We start from the raw sequence: 22,315 nt of genomic DNA, 5'->3' as shown, positions 1-22,315 counted from the left end.
GGTGTCCCCTTCACTACAAGGGATTTCAGAGTAGCGATGCGTGTGTCAGTCTGTTCAGCAAATAGCCCCGGGGCCACCGTGGGCTGTCCCTCCTTTGGGCTCTGAGGAAGGGTTGAGGTGAGAGTGGGCCCACTCTGCACTGCTGGTGCTTCACGGTGTTGCCTCCGTCCATCCTCAGACTGCTCTCTTGAGCCCCGCTGTATGCCAGGCCCGGTGCTTCTTTTGTAATGATAGTTTCTAACATTTGAGTGCCTGCCATGTGCCAGGCTTGTTACTTGCTACCTCTCTATATGCTCTTAGTTCTTTAACAGCCGGTGAAGTGGGTGGTGGACTCAGCTCAAGCTCAGAGAGGTTAGGAGGCTTGTCCAGTGTCACACAGCTGGTGAGTGCCGAGCTCGAGCTCTCCACGATGACCTTCGGCGACTGATGGGGAGTGATAGTAGTTGCAGAAACACTGCCGTCTGTCTCTCCGGGCAGTCCTTGTAGCATGTGCTCCGGTCTGTTAGATGCCATCCACTCCGGGGCCTCTCCGAGGTTGGGGTTGGCTGCTGGGAGGAGTGCCTGGAGACAGCACAGCTCTGAGCCGGCCTCCCCCCTTAGCAATGAGCTTGCCAGGCTTCTGTGAGCTCCAAGGACCAGAAATCACCACTAGGGTCTCGGTCCATTCAGGGCCAGACCTCCAGGGACCAGTGGAAACTTCTGTATCCAGAAGCCCTTGGGCTGGGTTGTAATTTACTGGGCAAAGGCAGAAAGACCTGGGCATGCCTCTTAGAATTGCTCTTGGAAACTTAGTGACTTCAGGCCGATCACACCCTCTCTGACCTGGCTTCCTCAGTATGAGAGGGGAAAGTAATGCTTCTATAGCAGAGTGGCTGTGGGGTTGGAAACAGTGTAGGTGAAGCACCCAAGGAGGCTCTGTGATTCACAGGGTCATGGAGCCCAGTGGTGCTCTCTGGGTACGTGGCTGGCAAATCAAGACCCTTCAACCTGCTCACGGCCTTGGGCCCAAAGCCTCACTTCCAGTAATCTGTTAAGGAAATAGCTACAAACGCAGGAGAAGATTTACATCCAAGATGTTCATAAAGATGCTATTTTTAATTTTTAAGAATTAGGGGGGAAAACCTAATGTCCTATAGAAAGGGGATAATCATGTAACATGTTCAAATGATGGTATATTTTACAGCTCTTAAAATTGTTAAAAATTGACCTTTTTTCACTATAATAACAACTAATATTGATAGTAAATATTAAACTCATAGGTAATAGAATGAGGTGCAATCATTATTCCAGCTTCACCGAAACTTTAAATGGAAAAAAGAAGTTAAATAGAAATGATTTGTACTAAAGTTAGAAACATTGAAAGTACTAAATATTTAGGGACACATGTAAGTGGTAATTGATAAACAAATGCATAAAGATGGTAAATACTAAATTCAGGCAGTGATTTCCTGCATGCAGGCAGAGGATGTGCCAGGTGGACCTGGAGTTTTAGTGATAAGGTTTTATTTCTTAGGCTTATTGATGGGTATGTGAATTTTCTTTGTATTTTTCTTTGTGCTTTTTGTATATCTTAAAAACGCATAGAACATTTTTGTAAATAACAGGAAGCAGCCATAGGCACGATATGACTTCAGTTATGTTTCCAAATACAAATACAAAGACTTAGAAGAATCTGAGGAAAGGCAAGACAATGTTAAAGGTGATCGTTTCTGGGCTGTGGGATCATCCTTTTTTTTTTTTTTTTTTGGCTGGGCCACGCGGCTTGTGGGATCTTAGTTCCCTGACCAGGGAACGAACCCATGCCCCATGCAGTGGAAGCGTGTAGTCTTAACCACTGGACCCCCAGGGAAGTCCCTGTAGGATCATGCTTGATGCTTGTGTATTTTCCTTTAACGAATGAGCCCTGTGGTATATCAACCGGTAGAAAAGCAGAGCCGTTGCAGTTATTCCTAAACCCCCTCTCTGGGCAGGACCCCGATGCTTGGTGTGACCTGAGTAAGTTTGACCTCCCCGAGGAGCCATCCGCAGAGGGCAGCATTGGCGGCAGTCCGGTGCAGCCCCATCCATCGCAGCAGCAGCAGCAGGCCCCGCCAACCCGCCAGCCTGCCGCCGCTGTGCCCAGCGTGACCGAGTACCGCCTGGATGGCCACACCATCTCTGACCTGAGCCGGAGCAGCCGGGGCGAGCTGATCCCCATCTCCCCCAGCACTGACGTGGGGGGCTCGGGCATCAGCACACCGCCCTCGGTGCTCAAGCGGCAGAAGAAGAGGCGAGTCGCCCTGTCACCTGTCACGGAGAACAGCGCCAGCCTGTCCTTCCTGGACTCCTGCAACAGCCTCACCCCGAAGAGCACGCCCGTCAAGACCCTTCCCTTCTCGCCCTCCCAGGTGCGTGGACCCCACCCCGACTGTTCTCTGGGCGCGGTGACAGCCCCCCTGTGCCCAGTGCTGGGGACCCTGGAGGGCAGAAACAGGCCTGGCCCTGCCCTCATGAAGCAGCCGTGCTGATGGGAAGACCAGTTAATAAAAAAGGACCCAAATAAACGTGATGAATGGAGTGAAAAAGGCAGCTTATGGTACTTAGGGTGCATCTAGTCGGGAAAGGGTGTCAGCCAGGCAGGCTTCTATGAGCAGGGGGATTGCTGGAGCTGGGGGCAGAGGGTGATAAACGGACCAAGAAGGGAAGAGGACTCAGTGTGTGTTAAAAGAGTGAGTTTACTGAGCACCGATTTTATAGCAGATTTGCCAGCCCTGGGGAGGGAAGGGGCTGATGACAGCCCTGCCCATGGAGAGGATGGCTGGGGTGGGGGACTTGGTGGTCAGCATGTCCTGAGGAAAGGGCTGTGGGAGGAGCAGTTACTGAGTCGCTGAGAGCTTGTTGTGTTGAGTACTGCTTCCCAGGCTCTGTTTGTAATAGACAGTGTTGGGGGGAGCCTGAAGGGCCCTGTCTTTCCTAGAGGTGAGGGAGGCCCTCAGAGAGTGGTGTCTCAGGTGGGGTTTGTTGATCGATTGGTCGGCTTGAATAAAGGCTTGGAGTCAAGGGGAGAGCAGAGTATGGTGTGAAGTCCAGAGCTAGGACTCATGGATGGGGGGCAGGAGGACTGACGGGGACAGGAGGAGGGTTGAGGGATGGGGGCTGGGGCCTCGGAGGGTCCTGGGTACAGCTAGGGGTTATGCACTGCGCTGGGGGCTGTGGGGTGGGGGGTAGGCTGGAGGGGTGGGCAAGAGGCAGGCCCAAGGCAGGAGGCGGGGGGGCAGAGGCTTTGGGTCTCAAGGGTCTCCTCCCTCCTGTGGGGACGTGAGAGAATGAGGCCCAGTCGTGGCATGTTTCCAGAGGCCACCCTCTCTGCTGTAGAGGGCCTGAGGCCAGGCCTATGTGTCGGGATGTCTGGTGGTGTTTCTGCAAGGTGCCCTGTGTTAGTTCACTCAGGCTGCCATGACAAAGAACTGCACACAGGGGGACCGGAACAACGTACTCATTTTCTTAGTTCTGGAGTCTAGAAGTCCGAGATCAGGGTGTGAGCAGGACTGGTTTCCTCTGAGGTCTCTGGCTTCTAGGTGGTAATCTCCTCTCTGTGTCTTCAGGTGGTCTTCCTTCAGTGTCTGTGTCCTAACCTCTTTTCTCTTATAATCTCTTCTTCTTTTTAAACTTCTTCTAAGGACACCAGTCTTATTGGATCAGGGCCCACCCATGTGGCCTCATTTTACCGTAATCACCTCTTTAAAGGCCCATCTCCAAATACAATCACAGTCTGAGGTACTGGGAGTTACGGTGTAAACATGTGAACTTGGGGAGAGCACAGTTTAGCCCATAGCAGGCCTCCCGTGAGGGCTGCTGGCTGGAGAAGGAAGACAGCAGGGCTGGAGCTGCCCAGAGAGCAGCCCAGTGTGACGGAGTGCAGCTGCCCTGCCCAGAGACCCTGCAGAGGGCAGTGGGCCTGAGGGCTGCAGGTGGCCCTGAGCTGCCAAGGGCACCTTCAGGGCAGAGGGGAGAGGGTGGTGCTTCACATCTGGGTTTGAGACCCGCCTCTAGCACTCAGCGCAAGAATCCAAACCTCTCTTATCTGTAAAGGGGGATCGGAATCTTTACATTTCAGAGGATCTGTGAAAACTATGTGAAATTCTCAGTGTGCAGTGCTCAGCTCTGGTGTGAGAAGGTGTGTCTAAGTGTTGATGTCACCATCTCTCTCTATCATCACAGACCCCTGTCTGTCGTCTGTTGCAGTTCATTTAAGAGCTACTTTCTTTTTTCTTCTGAAAAGGAGCTGCTCTCGGTCAGCTTCCTTTGCCTTAAGTACACTGTCAGCAGCACGTGGGGGTGGGAGATGGGCCTCCCATCCTCCTGGCAAAACGAGGATTGGGTGATGCCCAGCCTGGGGTCTACATGGACCTGCTCGATGGGTCCCTGCCCATCTGTCCTGGCCTTTGCTTTCTGGCGCCTGCCGGTGGGCTCCTAGGTCATCACCTTGTCTTGTTTCCTTTGTCTTCCTGGCAGTTTCTGAACTTCTGGAACAAACAGGACACACTAGAGCTGGAGAGCCCCTCGCTGACGTCCACCCCCGTGTGCAGCCAGAAGGTGGTGGTCACCACGCCGCTGCACCGGGATAAGACACCCCTGCACCAGAAACACGCTGCGTGAGTGCTGGGCCTGCCCTCCCCAAGCAGTGGCCGGCCTGGCGGAGAAGGTTCTCTGAGGGAGGGACCCCTTGGAAAACCACCTGAGACTCTGTTACAGGAAGGCAGCCTCCTCCTGGTCACCACACCTCTTCACTTCCGTCAGGATAGTCTGCCGCTTCACCTCTGTTCTAATTCTTTCTTTTTTGTTTTTCTTTTTTTTTGGCCGTGCCGCATGGCTTGAGGAATCTTAGTTCCCTGACCAGGGATTGAACCTGCGCCCTCGGCAGTGAAAGCACGCGGAATTCTAACCACTGGACCGCTAGGGAATTCCCCGTTTTTATTTTTTAACTTGATGGTTTTCTACTCTCAGAAATGGAGAGAGTCCACACTGCCACGAAAAATTTAATCTCTGCATCCTTTATAAATTTCAAGGGCAGATCCACTGTGTTTGAGTAGCCCTACGTGAAGGACGGAAGAGCCCCTGGTTCTCTCCGTCTCTCTGGTGCTTAGTCAGGAGGGACGGCCGTGCCCCACCTCCCGTGCGTATGAAGCACAGCGTTTCACCTTCAGCCTGTACAGGTTGCTTACCTGCTTCTGTGGAGGTGCTTTCACAATAAGTTTCCTTCCTTGTGTCATCGTGACTCTTGAATTCCAGGTAGAGAGAGTTACTTAACTGGTCTTCTGCTTGTTACATGTGCCGGGGGAGAAGAATTGCTATTTATGTTTCAGCAGTTAAGTTGTAATTCAGGAATCAGTTCAGGAGTTTTAGTTCTTGTAATGATATGTAATTTCAGAAAAGATGTATGAATCGCTTGGTCAGAAGTCAGTCTCAAGAGTTGGTCTAACATTTAACATAAGTAGGCTTCTTGAGAAATGATTCTCCTTTCAAGCCAAAATCTTGGACTTCAAATCTAAGCTCTTAAACATATGCTGGAACCAAGAAAAAGAATTGATACTTAGATACGTTTCATGAGAAATGATTCTCTATTCAAGCCAAAATCCTGGACTTGAAGTTCTTAAACAGACAGCTGGAACCACAAAAGGAGTCGCTGCTTCTCCGGAGAGAGGTTGGAGAGGGATGCGGTCTTCCTGGATTCCCACCTTCCTCGCCTCCCCCTTCTCTCGCTGGTTCTGCAGTGTGGCCACAGGCCGGCCTTGTTTTATGGCGAATCCTCGTGACAGCAGCCTTCTCAGTCGTTCTTCCAGCCTTTCGGGTGTGCTGGACCCTCTCGGACTCTTCCCCGTTCTTTCCCGTTTCTGAGAATAGCCCTTCCTCTCAGCCCCCGTAACTCCCTTCGGGGGTGTGGAGGTGGGTGTGTGGGCAAGTGTGATGGGAAGAGACTGTGTCCGGGGGTGGCCTCCCTGCTGCCGAGGCAGAGGTCCGGTGGAGGGCGGTGTGGGACTCACGGGCGCCTGCAGCAGAGCAGCTGGTGTCTGCCCCCAGCCCCGTCGTGACGCCTCCTCCTCTGTCCCCAGCAGGTTTGTAACCCCAGATCAGAAGTACTCCAGGGACAGCACTCCTCACACGCCGACCCCGTTCAAGAATGCCCTGGAGAAGTACGGACCACTAAAGCCCCTGGTACGTGGTACAGCCGGGCTGGTCCTCCAGCCATTTACGGTTCACAGCGCCCCGTCCCTCTGAGATCTCATTAGACTCTTCCAATAGCCTTGAGAAGTTGCAGATACCCTAGTTTTACAAATGGGGCCCCTGGGGTGGAGTTACCAGTTCATCAGACCTCTCCTGAGCAGCTGCCACGTGCCAGGCGGTGCTGGGTGCTGGAGCCACGGTGGCGTCCCGGTGAAGCTGGGAGTTTGGGGTGGTGGAAGCTGGCATTCAGCATGTAAGTGCATAAATGACTGAATACTCGGCACATGGACATGCCAAGCAGAACATGGGCAGGAGTTGGGACGGAGAAGGACTCGCTCGGGCGCTGGGGCTGGTTCAGGAAAGTGGCGAATTGCTCCTCAAACCGAAGCCTTTTGACCAACTGCCCGTCGTTTGCAAAACACGGGAAAGCACTCAGCGGGGGCTGGAGATGGCTCGCCAGTGAGGAGACACCTCCTGGCGTGCTTCCCCAGCCATGTGAGAACGGCCCTTCCCCCCTGACTCTTCCCGGTTCGTGGGACGGTCCTGCTTTCCCCAAGGGTGAAAGAGAGAGCTGGCACCCCGGGTTTTCCCAAATAGGCTGGGGCTTAGAAACCAGCTGAAGGTGGGAGAAAGGCAGGTTGTGGAGAAGCATTTCCTGTGGACAAAGCCTGCAGCGAGCTCCCCTCCGTGCTCACCACGTGGGGTCTGGGTGGTGGGGCCGTGGTCTCCCCATCCTGGGATGCAGCTGGTGGAGTTGCACAGGCCCCAGGCCAGGCCCCAGTCAGCACTGCCCTTTCCTGTCTGAGTGGGGTTCGGCTCCCGGATACTAAGAGGTCTGCGTGCTCTCCAGGCACGGCTGGAGGGTGAATCTGCCCTTGGCAGTGATAATTCAAGTACATAGGGGCTTTTATTTTATTTTATTTTATTTATTTATTTTTTATTTTTTATTTTTTTTCTTTTTGCGGTATGCGGGCCTCTCACTGTTGTGGCCTCTCCCGTTGCGGAGCACAGGCTCCGGATGCACAGGCCCAGCGGCCATGGCTCACGGGCCCAGCCGCTCCGCGGCATATGGGATCCTCCCAGACCGGGGCACGAACCCGTATCCCCTGCATCGGCAGGCGGACTCTTAACCACTGCGCCACCAGGGAGGCCCTATTTTATTTTTTTAAATAAATAAATTAATTTATTTATTTTTGGCTGCGTTGGCTCTTCGTTACTGTGCACGGGCTTTCTCTAGTTACAGCGAGTGGGGGCTACTCTTCGTTGCTGTGCACGGGCTTCTCATTGCGGTGGCTTCTCTTGTGGAGCGCGGGTTCTAGGCACATGGACTTCAGTAGTTGGCGGCACACAGGCTCAGTAGTTGTGGCTCGCATGCTCAGTAGTTGTGGCGCCTGGGCTTAGTTGCTCCGCGGCATGTGGGATCTTCCCGGACCAGGGCTCGAACCTGTGTCCCCTGCGTTGGCAGGCAGATTCTTAACCACTGCGCCACCAGGGAAGCCCACATGGGGGCTTTTAGAGTGACTTCTCGGGTGTTACTGTACCCGACCCCTGCTGCTCAGTAGCTCTCTCCCTCCCCTGGTCTCTGCCGCCTGAACCCCCAGGCCCGAGAAAGGGAAATGGAATCAATGTTCCTGTTACTGTGGGACCGAGGGGTAAAGGAGTTAGGGTTTCGAGCGCATCCAGGTTCTAACCTCACAGCTGTGTGGCCTTGGGCTGGGGTCTCACCCTCTCTGAGCCTCCGTTTCTACCTCGTGGAAGAGGTAGACAGCTATTTTCCCGGGTTGTGTGAGGTTGGCTGTGGTCAAGTGGGGACACTCCGGGCCTGTGCGGCTCTCAGTGAGCAGAGGCCAGTGTCCCAGGCAGGACAGTTAGCGGCCATGGATACTGTGTGTGAGGCCAGTGTCCCGGCACTGGGCCGCCTCCCTGCATTGCCCGCGTCTGCCCCGCTGCTCCCGTGAGCAGGCTCTGCCTGTGTCCTACGGCCTGGGTGCAGGGCCTCACTCACATCCCTGCCTGTAGCCCCAGACCCCGCACCTGGAGGAGGACTTGAAGGAGGTGCTGCGCTCCGAGGCCGGCATCGAGCTCATCATTGAGGACGAAGTGAGGCCCGAGAAGCAGAAGAGGAAGGCTGGGGTGAGTGGCTGGCAGAGCGGGGAGCGGGTTTGGTAGACATAAGGCACCGGGGCAAGTGGAACTGTGGCCCCGGCCCTTTGTTCCTGCGGAGTGGTTGTCCGTGAAACCAACCAAGGTAAGGCCTTGGTGCCTGGGACCCTTCCCTCTTCCCCTTTGAACTGGTGCCTTAGTTACTCAGCACTGTTTGGACCCCGGCTCTGGGCTGGGTCGGGCGTCAGAACAGTGAGCAAGACCCAGAGCGGTCGCTCCCTCCCGGAGTGCAGTGGGTGGAAACGGCAAACACCCTAGTGACTCAGTCCATACGGCGTTAAGGGGGTAGAAAGGGCACAAAGAGGATCTCAAGGGAAATCCTTGGTATGGAGCCAGCCAGGTGTCCTGGCTGCACGAGCAGGTTGGGGACAGTGGGCTCCGGTGAGGTGGGGAGCTGCTCTGGGCAGGGCCGGGCCATACTGGACAAGCTCTCCTGCCGCCTGGCGTGTGGGGTTTCCCAACAGCAGGTGGCTCCATGTCCCCTCTGTCTTTGTGCCCCTTTCTTCCCAGGTGCTCTCCTGGGGAGCAGGGAAGATGGGAGTGTGCCGGGGTGGAGGGTGGCTGGGAAGGTGGGTGGCCAGGCTGGGAGGGACCCACTGGGCTGGGCCCCTGGGCGTGTACGTAGAGCATGGCTGGGACCCTCCGTGGCCTCTCTTGTGTCCGAAGGTGGTTCTGAGCCGTGGTGGCACCTGTTTGGGGCACAGTGCTGGGTTGGGGGGTGAGTACTAGTCTCAGAGCCCCTCCCTGGCATTGGAGCTGACCCCTGGCCTGCTTATAGGAAGTGCGGGGGTGGGGCTGAGCATTCCTGTAATGCCTGTGTCCTGTGGGGCCCCACATCTCCATGTCGCTCACTGGCAGGTAGGTGTTTTAGCTGTAACTTGGCTGTTTAGGGGAGCGTTTCATGCAGTAGAGGCTTGGAGGCTGTGCTTGGTCCCTTTGGGGATGAGGTTGGGTGGAGGGTGGCGTTGGTGTCCTCAGTACCAACACTGAGCGTCTTGCAGGACAGTCTGCTCTATGGGCAGAGTCTGCAGCAGGGCCAAAGTGTCCCAGTCCCCCATGCCCCCCCACCCCGCCACCGAAAATCCTCGCCAGCCGGACATGCTCAAGGACTCCCCTGCACCAGGGCCTGGTTCTGTGACCAGGGCAGCTGGGGCAGGCGTCATTAGGCACTGGTAGTGACCCAGGGGAATCCAAACGCCTGCCCTGAGCACCTCATCCTCCCCCAGCTGCGGCGAAGCCCCATCAAGAAAGTCCGCAAGTCCCTGGCCCTTGACATCGTGGATGAGGACGTGAAGCTGATGATGTCCACGCTGCCCAAGGCTCTGCCTTTGGTAAGTGGTCTGGGAGAGAAGCCATCCTGTGAGGCCACCTGCTACTCCCCACCCGAGCTGCAGGAGGCTAGGGGGATGGAGTCTCCCTGGGGCCCTTCGCCTCTTGAGCCCTTTAGCCTGGAGAGGACCCTGGAGGTGGAGTCTGGTGATTCTCGGGCTGGGCTTCCACGTGCCGGGCTCAGCAGGGAGGGGGCAGCTGGGCACCACCCCCTGGCTTCAGTCCAGACAGCCCTGCTTGTGTCTTTCACAGAAAGGTTTCTTTGGCAAGAGTTGCTTTGCTAGAACCCGTTTGACAGCAGTGGTTTCTGAGTCCCCAGCGCCTTCCCTTGCGTTCTGCCCCTGAGGGTGACCCAGGAGAGGGTTGGTGACGTGCCTCAGGGCATAGCCAGGGGATTGGGGCACCTCAGCTCTGGCATGGGTGCTTCCCAATTCCCAGGCCAACCTCCAGCAAGAGGGCTGCTGCCTACACAGAGCCTGGGCCCCAGAAACCATGCCATGCTCTTGATCCCTTGCAGCAGACAGTGGGGTGAGCCCGTCTTCCACTGGTAGCAGACAGTGAGGGCTGTGGCAGAGCTCATGAGACAGGATTGCCTGACCAGATCCTGCAGGTGGCCTGCTGCTCTCATAGCTCGTGCAGACAAACCTCCCTTTGGCCAGGCATCCCTGCCAGGCTGGGGACTTAGTGCCCGCCAGCCAGACCTGCAGCCAACATCGCCTTGGGCAAGTAAAAATAATTAGCAGAAAAAGTTAGGGCAAGTGGTTAAGAGCAGAGGAGGTGGAGTGGGGGGCCTAGGGTGAGTCCTGACACCAGGCCCTGGTCTGTGGCATCTCTTAGGTCCCTGAGCCTCAGGTTCTTGCCTGTAATGAGGGCACTGAGCCCAGTAGGCTGTTAGGAGGGTAAAGGCCTGTCCGGGAGTCCTGGGGTGCTTTGTCCAGCTCCCAGTGAGTTCTAGTCAACGCAGGCACCTCTGTGGGTGTTTCTGGTCCCAGGAGAAGCTGGAGCATCTTCGTCTCCACCTGGGATGGGGAGGAACCAGATTCATGTAAAAAGGCACCAGCATTATTGGGCGTTTACTAGGTGCCAGGCTCTGAAACAGGCACTTTAAAGCTGTTTTCCTACTGAATCTTTAAATGAATTCCCATCTGGAAGAGGAAACTGAGGCTTAGCGAAGGGATATCCTGCCCAAGATCCCAACAGAGGTGGTGGTGCTGGGATGTTCCTGCTGTTTTGTTTTCTCCTTCCCACAAAGAGCTCATGGCAAAATGTTGAGCCTTCGATTTGGTTTTGGTTTCAGCCAACCAACATCCCACCAAGCTCCTCCGGCCTCACCCCGTCGGGCAGCAGACAGGACAGCAGCCTGCTCAACGAGGGCTTCCTGCAGGCCAAGCCCGAGAAGCCGGCGGCCCAGAAGCCTCGAGGCCACTTTGCAACTCCTGCCCCCGTGAGTGCATCCTCCTCGGACCCTTGCTGTGTGCGCTTCACACCTCAGGGCCTTTGCACAGGCTTTGCCTCTTCCTGATTAACTTAGGCTTCACATCTCTGTCTGGACGTCACTCCCTCAGGGAATCTGTGTACTAGAGACCACCCCCTCCACTAAGCCCCTCCTTCCTGACGTGGTCTCATTCGTAATTAAGACGTTGTCTCTGTGACTTCTGTCCTTGAAGGCAGGGGGGCCCTGCCTGCTGCTCTCACCCTCTGCACAGGTCAACCCCTCTTTGCTCCTCACCAGCCTGTGTGGCTGTAGCTTTTCCTCATGCGGAGGCTGGTGCCGCGTAGTAGGGGTGGGGGTGGGGGGGGCTTGTGTCCTGGTCCAGCCTCCTTGCTCTACATCTGGGGACTCCCAGAGATGGGAGTGACTTCCCCAGGTCCACCAGGAAGGTGCAGTGAGCACAGAAAGACTTGTGGCTTCTAGAGGGAGGGAGCGTCATAGAAATGTCCCCACCCCTCCCCGACCAGGGTCGCCAGGCTTCCCTGGGAGCACACTGCCCCTGCCTGGATGGTAACCCTTTTGCCTCCTCCCAGATGACCAGTGCCTGGAAGATGGTGGCCTGCGGGGGGACCAGGGACCAGCTCTTCATGCAGGAGAAAGCCCGGCAGCTCCTGGGCCGCCTGAAGCCCAGCCACACATCTCGGACCCTCATCTTGTCTTAGGGGCTTGGCAGTCACGAGCCCATTCTCATGTTTACAGGGGGCTGGGGGGCCAAGTCTAGGCTGTGAATTTGAGAATCACACAAAGATGACCGCCTGCAGGGAGCCTTCTGCTGCCGGCCCCTCCCCAGACTGCTCAGGTGGAGACAGAGCGGGGCCACCCACTGTCCTGTCTCCGAGTCCGGCTGCAGCTGTGGGCGGTTCCTGGTGCTAACAGAACAAAGTCCCACCTCTGAGCTGGCCCAGCCCTCCCCTCAGTGCCACAGGGAGCCCCGTTAGCTTCTCCCAAGCCCTGGTCAGGCCTGGCCTCATCTCAGACCCCTGCTTAGGACAGGGGATGTGGCCAGCGTTCTTCCTTCAACCCTTTGGTACATTTTCTTGAAAGAATAAAAGTTGTCTTTCTCCTGTGCTCTGGACCCCACCTTCCTCCTGGATCCTGCTCGAGGTTCCCTGGTGACAGTGCTTTCCTGGTGACTGTCCTTAGGGCCCTGAGGGATGCGGGGACCGGGACCCTCATCCTCAGAGTGCAACCTTGTCTGCACAGCCCAGGCCTGGGTCTCTGGACTCTGTTGGCCCCAGGGACCCAATGTGCTGGAGGCAGTTTTCTCTGTACCCAGTGGGTGTTTCTCAAAGCTCTGAGGACTTGGGGAAGGGGTGGGGCAGGGGTTGGCCCGCCGTGTGTGGTGGTTGGCCGAACTGGCCTGTGATGAGCCCCACCCCCAGATCAGGCTGGTAAACAAGGCGTGACCGGCAGCTGGGCAGAACCTTCTGGCCACAGTGGCCCTAACTTCCCAAGACCAAGGCAGCAGTTCCAGCCTGGACTCTGGACCCTGGTCATGGCCCAGTGCACAGACTGTGCCACTTGACTGGTGGCCGGGAAGAGTCCCTGGGGATTGAAGAGGGGCAGGTGCCTGATTTAGAGGGGTCTAAATCAGGGAATGATGTTTTCAGCAGTGGGGTCCGTCGGACAGGGCATGTGACCATCCCTGGGGGCTGTGGTCTCAGTTCACCGCAGGACGGCATCTGTCTGGGCAGCCCGGTATCCACACCCTGCTTCAGTGCCTCTGGTTCCCAAGGGAGACGGGGGCAGATCCTCTTGCCTGAGGTCCCCAGCCTCTAAAGAGAGGACTGGGAGTTAGGACGCCAAGGTTCAAGTCTGCCTGTTTCCGACACAGCCCTCTCCTGTTGGCTGCACACAGAGTTCTGTGACTCAGCATTGACAGCCCTCCCCAGGCAGCCCCCATCGGTCATACATAGCCAAGCCTGGTCTGGGCCTGGCTGCGTCCTGGTGTCCGTTTGAGACCCGGGACGGGCCTCTACCCTTCCCACCTGCCTCCTGCCCACGTGGCTGAGCTGGACACTCCAGCTAATCCCATGGCTGGGCCATGCCAGCTTCATGCCCCTGTGCATTTGCTGATTTCTTGGCCCGGACACCCCTCTGCCCACCTCCAAATCCCTTCCCCTGGTGACCCAGGTGCTGTCACTGACTGCTCCCCACAGGGCTGTTGGCATTGATGGGCGACCTGCCCTGCAGTGAGGGTGGGGGCAGGGGTACCTTTGTCTCTAGGGGGTCATACTGTGTGGAACACCCACGTCAGACCCAGACGCAGTGTGCCTGGGAACCACTTGGGATTCCCCGTACCCCGGGGTCATCATAAGCTCCTGGGGGTGATGCACAGCGGACTGGCCTGCAACGCCCTCCCCACCGTCCTCTCCACCCACTGGGGCTTTACCCTGAGGCTCTTCCCTGTCCCCCAGGGGAGGTGGCTGCAGTCACTGCAGACCGGTTAGCTTGCCCTGGGGCTATTCTCTGCTTTGTGCCTGGAATAAACACGCATCCAGTGTCCCTCCAACCACTGCCTCCCTCCCCCGCTTCGGGTGAGGCATGGTTCTTTCTGGTGCTGAGGATACGAGAGCAAAAAAAAAAAACCACCCCACCCGACTCCACCCCAAACAACCTTACTCTTCTGGAGCTTAGACTCTAGAGAGGGCAGACAGATCTATATATAACCTGCCAGAGGCAACAGGGTCTCCGGAAAACAGCAGAGGAGCAATAGCACAGGGGCTGGGCTGTCTGCTAAGAGGTAGGTTTGAGAGAAGGTCTGTCCACCGTGTGGACAGGGAGGGAAGAACCCACGTGGGAAGGGTGGATTAGGTGCCACTGCAAGGGTGCTGAGGGCCCTGCTTGTGGTTTGACCATGAGATTGGGGGCCACAGTGCTCCAGCGGGGCCTGCAGCCTGGGGAACTTGACTATCCCGGCTCATCCGGAGCCCGGTGTTTTCCAGACCAGAGTGACAAGCAAGAGGGAAATAGCCAGCAAGGAGCCGAGGTGCCAATCTAAATGCCCAGCAATGAGAGTGATGGATCGTATGGAATTCCTATTTTTTTCCTATTTTGAGTTTATGTTTTGTTTCAATTAGGTTTTGGGTACTTGCCGAAAAACTCGGCTGTTGAAGCCTTTGCAAGGATGGTGCAACTCTATCGCCACCTGGTGGCCATTGGTGTGCTTGCAGCAGCAGGTAAAGTGAGCCATAGAAGTTTCTTGAAGTTCTTGGTAGGTCTTTGAAGCGTTTTTCTGATTTTTAGGCCCCTTCTTCAGCATCCACATCAAGCAGTTTTCTGGCCTTTGCTTGAACTCCTCCACTGAAGGGGAGAGGTGGCTCTTACTTGGCAGCCAGCTCCGTTGTTGGACAGCAATTGCGAAGACAATGATTCTTTACCCAGAGAAAAAAATTTCCCCCTTGTATTATCAAAAGCAATAGGAAAGCTGGTTGGTGGGGAAATCAGGCTCTCAGGAAAGGTAGCTGATAGGCCAGGATAAGCTTGGGAGTGTGATTGCTTGAATGAGCCACTTTCTCAGCAGACCCCAGTGAGAATCTTTTCTATGTTCCAACTATTTCCAGAGATCACCAAGGCTCTCATGCAATAATGACAGTGATTTAACCCCCTCTAAGATAGATTTTATGTTTCCACCCTTGGCTGGATGTGTTTGAGAGCAACTCAAGCTGAGTTTAGATATGAGTTGAAAATCGAACTTTTCACTGATACAGACCAGTGGTCTCAAGCTGGTCAGGATGCTGTTTTACTTGTATATTAACTAGGACTGACCTATAGGTATTTAGGTTATAGTACATAATGAACGGGACAGTCTGACAAGGACAGGTACAGAGCCTGAGTCTCACATGCTCTTCAGAAAGGCATGGGGGATGTCCTCCCTGAGTAGCAGGCCTGGTACCCAGTAGGTGCTAATTGATACCTCATCCTGCCATGATGGGATGTGGCCAAGAGGGAAGCCTGGGGCAGCTAGGACTAGACGGGTAGGGAAGCCTTCATGGTTTTTTAGTGTTGATTCCTAGCTTAATTCTTCTGTGTTCAGGGAGCGTAGTCTCTGTGGCTTCAAATCTTTGAAATGTGTTGAAATGTGCCTTTTCTGGTCAAGCATATCATCAATTCTGTCAGTGTTATGCATCGGGAAAAAACGTGAGGTCTGCAGCACTGGTGGCGGTGTCCCTTTTTTCTTTTTTCTGCTTTTTCTTGTGGACCTAGATTAGCCACCCCCCAAATGACACATGATAAGAATGTTGTTTGAAGCCACTGAATGTTGGAGTGGTTTGTTACACAACATTAATGTGACAATAACTAGCCGATAGGAAGGTAGCTTGTGTCAGCTAAAGAACCGTGAGGAAATGAACAGTGCTCGGTGGGCTCAACAGCATGGAGGAGGAACTTAGGAGACTAGGAACTTTGTTGGAAATAAGTGGGAGGAAGGATTCCGGAATCCAGAGCCATTGTGACAATGCCTGTGTCTTGATTGTTATCCAGGACATCTGGCAAGCTTTCCAGGGGTTTTCTGGCAGCCATGGATAAAGCTCTGACTTTGGATCAGACAGACCTGGATGTGAATCCCAGCCTGGCTCTTTCCTGCTCTGAGCCTTGGAGTTCTTGGCTATAAAATGGGAGAATCCTTAACCTTCCGGAGTTGTTGAAGGGGTTGGATAGAACACTGGCACACACTCGGGGCTCAGAAAACATGGGCTCTTATGATATTATTACAAAATGCTTTCTCATTTCTTTCTGTCCACAAGAACCCTGCAAAGGAGAAGTTAGTGTCCATGTTTCAGTTGACTTTTCTGAGCAGAAGTTACTAGAACGTGGTCAAGTCAGGACTTGAGCCCAGTTAAGGCCAGCACTTTAGTGCCCTGTTTCGTGTAACCATCTGTTTCTTAGCCAGGGAATCAGAAACAGTAGAGAAAGCATCTACATTAGGTATAGGTTCAATTTCTCAAGACTTTCCATAGAATTTCAACATACAGGACAATACACAGATTCCAAGTGATTAGCTGGATGAATTTTCACAAAGTGAACACTTTCAGGTAACCAGTATCGTTATTGAGAAATAGACCATGACCAGCACCCCAGAACCCCCCTCCCTACCCCTCCAAGGGTAACCACCATCCTGAATTTAAACACCATCGATTTATCTTGCTTTTTCCAAAAAAACATTGTGTAAACTGAATTTCACTTTATGTGAAACTACCCATGCTGACTGGGTAGTTATAGTTGGTTCATTCTCATGACTGTATTGTGTTTCATCGTGGGACATTTCCATACTACACCCATTTCTCCTGAAGGACAGGTGGAGTGTTTTCAGGTTGGCATTATAAATAGTGCTGCTGTGAACAGCTGTCCTCATCTTTTGGCAAACTCACGTACATATTTCTGGTTTCTACAAATTTAGGAGTACAGCTGCTGCGGATCGGTTCAATTTCATTAGGCCACTTGCCACTTACTAACTTGGTGAACCAAGGCAAGTTAATTAGCTTCTTTGAGACACTTTTCACATCTGTATATTGGAAATAAAAGTACTCCCCCCTCAGGATTGTGCCTGGGACCAGGCACCTGCCCCAGGGTCACCCCCCGTTCTTTCCTCCTTCCTCTGCTGTGCCGGAGCCCCCTCTGCCTGAGCACATGGCTTTTCTGCCAGGCTCCTCCTTTGCCAGGAATCTTCAAACATGAGATTGGAAAGTTTGCCCACTACCCAGGGCTGTGGGGCCTACCTTTCCCCAGCCCATTCAGCTGTGATTCAATCACTGGCACCCAGCCCAGCACTGGCTTGCTGTGGTCACTGTCACCGCTCGCTAACAAGTGTTTTTTTGTTTTTGTTTTGGCTGCCCTGGGTCTTTGTTGCCACATGCCAGTTTTTCTCTTGTTGCGGCGAGCAGGGTCTACTCTTCGTTGCGGTGCGTGGGCTTCTCATTGCGGTGGCTTCTCTTGTTGTGGAGCACCGCCTCTACGCGCGCGGGCTTCAGTAGTTGTGGCTCGCGGGCTCTAGAGCGCAGGCTCAGTAGTTGTGGCTCATGGGCTTCGTTGTTCCGCGACATGTGGGATCTTCCCGGACCAGGGATCGAACCCGTGTCGCCTGCATTGGCAAGCGGATTCTCAACGACCGCGCCACCAGGGAAGCCCCTAACAAGTGTTTTTATGATCGTCGCTGCTAGAGTCTGGCTTGCTGCAGATGTTCTCCCGCAGACAGGGCCAGCAGACACAAGGAATGAGGGGGAGAGGGAACAGCTGGCTGAGATCCAGCTTAGGAATTTGGAACAGGCGTTCCTCTCTTGCCTGGTCTTTCCTCTAGATCTCCAGGTAGGACTTTTTCTTAAGTCCCTGTATTTCTTTACTGTTCCTGCAAGACGTTGAGTCGGGACATGAGGGTAAGAGAGGGCCAAGTGGGGAACCTGCTTAGGGGTGGGCTCCGTCAAGACAGAGCTGATTTCTCTCTCTCTGTAATAGCAGCCTGGAGCCTTGTGTTGAGAAGAATTCTGGGGGTACTGTCCAGGCTCAGGAAAGAATGTTGTGATTGATTGGTTATGTCTGTTATGTGCGTGGGTGGTGGTGCTGGTGGCACACAGGTCATGTATTTCCCATCATTCTCTATTGGTTAGTGTTGGTCAAAATGGACATGTATTTGATTTAGAAATATAAATAGAATTTTTAATAGGTAAGTTAAATCCCTTTACATTTATATGAATATTTGGATTGATTTCTACCATTTCATCTTGTGTTTTCTTTTTACTATTCCTTTTTTTCCTTTTCTTTGTTGCATTTATAAAGTTTTCTGTCATCTCCTGGTCTCTTCTCTCCTCTTGGCTGGTTTGTAATATATTAAAACTATTTCTTTTATTTTAGGGACTCTTTAAACCTTTTTAATATACATATTTGTTTTTCAACGTTTTTTCCCTCCTGAACAATCCCCTCCCCTAGGCTATCTTTATCTAGAAGTTTTGTTTTATCATTTTAAATGCAATATTGTTGATTTTTCTCAGTTGATTAAGTTTGTTTATATATTTTATAAATTTACTTGCTCATCATTTTTTCCCTTACCACATTACATTTCCTTTTTGCTGAATACAACCACCATTACTACTACTAGTAGTTAGCATTAACCGAGGGCTCCCTTTGTAACATACGCTGTCCTAATAATCCTACAAGTGTTAAATCCTGTAATCCTCCACATCATCCTATGAGCTTGTCATCCCTGCTCTGCCCAAGGTCAGTAGGAGGTAGTTGAGAGTCCATCCTTATGCCCATCATGTTGCTCTTTGCTCTGTGTTTAAATTTTTTATTTTGAAGTCATTTTAGATTTACAGAAAACTTGCACAGATGGTACAAAGAGTTCCCCTATACCCTCAACCCGGCTTTCCCTAATGTCAACATCTTAAAAGACCATGGAGCACTCAGCAAAACTAAGAAATTCACATCAGTAGAATGCTATTAACTAAACTACAGGCTTTATTTGTATTTCACCAAGTTTTCCACTAATATCTTTTTCTGGTCCAGAATCCAACCCAGGATACTACATTGCATTCAGTATATATATATATATATATATACACACACACACACACACACACTATACATGCATATATAGTTTATCTTATTATCTCTCTTATTTTTATATAAATTTGAAATCTTCTATAATATATATTTGAAATATATATTGCATATAAATATATATTTAAACCTTTTAATTAAAAATATAATATATAATATACATTTGTACATAATATATAATATAATATATATATGCTTAAATTTTTAAAAATTGAAGTATAGTTGATTTACAATATTGGTTTACCTCTATTTTATGTATAATAATTTGTATCTGCCAATCCCGAACTCCAAATTTATCCCTCCCCTAATACATATTTTTATAATATATCTAATATATTTTATATATTATATATAATATTAAATATATTATTAAAATATATTTTAAAACTATTTTTATTATGGAAGATTTCAAATTTATATAATATGTATTTTTAAAACTTTTTATTAAAATATATAATATATGTAATTTATATAAAATATATAATATTGTATGATATAATATATCTTTATATTAAAATATATTGTAAATATATTAAAATATATTTTAAACTATTTTTATTATGTAAGATTTCAAATTTATATAAAAATAGAGAATAGTAAAATAAACACATTTATATAAAAGTAGAGAGAATGTAAAATTTATTCTTTACTCAGCTTCAACAATAACTAACTCATGACCAATTTGTTTTATTCATACCCCAAACCAAATTACTCTTTTTTTCCTGGTCTTGTTTTTTTTTTTTTTTTTTTTTGCGGTACGGGGGCCTCTCACTGTTGTAGCCTCTCCTGTTGCGGAGCATAGGCTCCGGGCATGCAGGCTCAGTGGCCACGGCTCACGGGCCCAGCCGCTATGCCGCATGAAGGATCTTCCCGGACCGGGGCATGAACATGTGTCCCCTGCATCGGCAGGCGGACTCTCAATCACTGCGCCAGGGAAGCCCTCCTGGTCTTGTTGACCTATAGTTTGCAGCTATATGCCCTACACACCACTTTCTTATTTCATCTACTTCCTATGTGGCAGTTCTCTAGTCCAAGCATTTTATTAATCATGGAATTTCAAGGGCCAATACCCAGAACTTCTCTTTTTTTCCAAGAAGAAATCTTTATGTAACACTTTGTAGAAACAGTCGAAGGGGCCAGGGGTAACAAAGTTATGAGTACTTTAAAAAAACTTAGCAGTTAAGACTTCCTTCTGAAAAACTTTCAAAAGATTTAAGTCTTTTGCTGTTGTAGAAAAAATATGTATTTTAATTTTTTGACCAGATGATGCATTCAAGTGTGTTCATGTATAAAAGGTACTATAGGTAAAAACTCTCTCTTCCCTGTCCTGCAATCACCTAGTTGTCTTCCCTGGGGCAGCTGATGTTAGGGAAGAGGGCAGCACATATTTTCTGTAAGGGATCAGACAGTGAACATTTCAGTCTTTGTGGGCAGACCCCTGTACTAATGTACCCTTGAAGAGAAATTCTATGCAAGTACAAGCACTTCCCTACACAGTCCTCTTCCACAAATCTACAAAAACAGTGGCATGGACTTGGCTTTGATCAGTTGCAGTAGGGCTTGGCATACAATAGACCACAGGCCAAATCCAGCCCATCACCCATTTCTGTAAACAGTTCTGTTGGAACCTATGTTCATGGTCTACGTATTTCCTGTGGCTGCTGTCATGTTACCAAGGCAGAGCCGAATAGTTGTGACAAAGACCATATGGCTCTCAAAGCCTGAAATATTTACTCTCTGGCCTTTTATAGAAAAAGTGTGCTCGTCTCTGAGTTAAACAACATGTCTTAGCGTTTTCACGTCTTACGGAAAGAGTGTCCTCGCTCTTTTTCACGGCAGCATACTATTTCATCACATGGCGGCACCATAATTTATTTAATCAAATACTCCCAATGGATATTTAGATCAATTCTGATCTTTTGCTGCTACACATAATGCTGCCATGAATACCCTTGTACTTACCTCATTGTCCACATGTGTGAATATATTACAGGATGAATACCCAGAAGTAGAATTATTCCATCACGTTGATAATTTTTATAGCTATTGTCAAATTGCCCTCCAGGGAAGTTTACCAACTTACATTCTCTTACCAATGTTATGAAAGTGCCCATTTTGTCCCATTTTTGTCAACAGAGTGTTACTAAACCTATCTGTTAGGTAAAAAAAAAAGCAAAAAAAAAAAAATCCCACTGTAGTTTACTTTGTATGCCTTTTATTCTGGTGAGTTGCATCTCCTTTCATGCATTTAAGAGGCCTGCATCTCCTTTCTGCAGCTGGTGGTTTACTCTCCTGATCTGATGATCTTCTGGGGGGTGGTCAGGTATGGGGTGTGGTCCTCTCTCTCTGACTCTCTTGTGTCGCTTTCACAAGTAAGCTTTTGGGGAACAAAAGTCTTAAGGACAAACATGGGGTGGCAATTCGTGCTATCTACATTCCAGACATCCGAGTTGAGGAGCCAGGGGGACACTGGAGGGGTGTTTCCGTTCTGCTCTGAACTCGGAAGGCTGAACTTCAGAGGGCTCAAGCTGTCCTATTCCTCCACTGTGTCTCTGTTGACACAGGCAGCCTCATGCTCCTCCAGCTTTTTGATGGGGAACACGTGGCAGGCGTTGTATTTGCAGCTGGCCATCTTTTTGGCTTTTGGGGGGTTCTTTCTCCTGCGTGATGCCAGGTGGTACTGAAATCTTCTGAGTGGGATTCGGTGTTGAGGGTTGTAAGGGCAAATTTCTAAGGCTCTGGCTCCATGGGAAATAGTTCTTGAAGCAGAGTAGTCCGATGCCCGGAGTCAGAATGAAACGTCCTTCGTGGAAAAGCCCTTTGGTTAGAAGGATGGAGCAGTCCTCTGCCAGCGTTAGCCCTTGGAACTCTGTTGGCACATGTCTGAACAACTGTGCTCCCTTTTCTTTGGGACCACGAGCGGTGGCTTGAAGAAGGACAAGGGGCTGTTAGGAGCAGCTGCACAGAGAGCAGACAGTCATCAAACGGCACACGAGACAGAAGGACCACACAAAGCAGATGCAAGAGCCCAAACCACGGCAGCCTCTCAGGGAGGTGAAGAAGGTATGTGGCAGCTCGCCCTTGCCTCTGACTCAAACCATGTGATGTCTCGGGGAGGTCACGGACAGTCTCAATGGGCAGCGTGTGTCATCAGAATAAGGCTGCTTGTTGTCCATCGCTTTCAAGGGACAAGGTGGGCTTGGGGAAAGCTGACATTCAAAACTGTTGTCTTTTTTTTTAATTGAAGTATAGTTGATTTATAATATTGTGTTAGTTTCTGGTATACAGCAAAGTGATTCAGATATATATATATATATATGTATATATATGTGTGTATTCATATATATATACACATATATATATTCTTTTCCATTATGGTTTATTACAGGGTATTGAATATAGTTCCCTGTGCTATACAGTGAGACCTTGTTGTTTATCTATTTTATATATAATAGGTTGTATCTGCTAATCCCAAACTCCTAATTTATTATTTACCTGCCTTTAAACCTACACGTTTAATATAATTTCTGATATATTTGGGTTTAAATCTACCATCTTATTTTGTGCTTCCTAGCC

At 50.9% G+C, this 22,315-nt stretch overlaps 2 protein-coding genes across 3 annotated transcripts in view; one reads left to right on the top strand and one right to left on the bottom strand.

Moving 5' to 3' along the window:
- MYBL2 (MYB proto-oncogene like 2) overlaps positions 1–12,256 on the top strand; it is a 30,134-nt gene extending 17,878 nt beyond the window's left edge. Inside the window, exons 8-14 of one of the 2 annotated variants that reach the window (XM_060120555.1) lie at positions 1,971–2,387; positions 4,495–4,634; positions 6,093–6,195; positions 8,224–8,337; positions 9,594–9,698; positions 10,994–11,140; positions 11,722–12,256. In XM_060120555.1, coding sequence (XP_059976538.1) covers positions 1,971–2,387; positions 4,495–4,634; positions 6,093–6,195; positions 8,224–8,337; positions 9,594–9,698; positions 10,994–11,140; positions 11,722–11,850 — 1,155 coding nt within the window. In that variant the 3' untranslated portion in view covers positions 11,851–12,256. The remainder of the gene's footprint in view (positions 1–1,970; positions 2,388–4,494; positions 4,635–6,092; positions 6,196–8,223; positions 8,338–9,593; positions 9,699–10,993; positions 11,141–11,721) is intronic. The other variant, XM_060120556.1, reaches the window with a different exon arrangement.
- An 8,767-nt stretch (positions 12,257–21,023) lies between these two features.
- On the bottom strand, positions 21,024–21,915 carry GTSF1L (gametocyte specific factor 1 like). Its single transcript, XM_060079172.1, is given in 2 exon segments — positions 21,024–21,498; positions 21,866–21,915. Coding segments are annotated over 2 exon segments (525 nt in total).
- Positions 21,916–22,315: the final 400 nt, after the last annotated feature.

Source organism: Mesoplodon densirostris, chromosome 16 (assembly GCF_025265405.1).
Source record: "Mesoplodon densirostris isolate mMesDen1 chromosome 16, mMesDen1 primary haplotype, whole genome shotgun sequence".
Taxonomy (NCBI): Eukaryota; Metazoa; Chordata; class Mammalia; order Artiodactyla; family Ziphiidae; genus Mesoplodon; species Mesoplodon densirostris.
The sequence above is the reverse complement of the archived record's forward strand: the minus strand, read 5'-3'. Positions and strand labels throughout refer to the sequence as shown.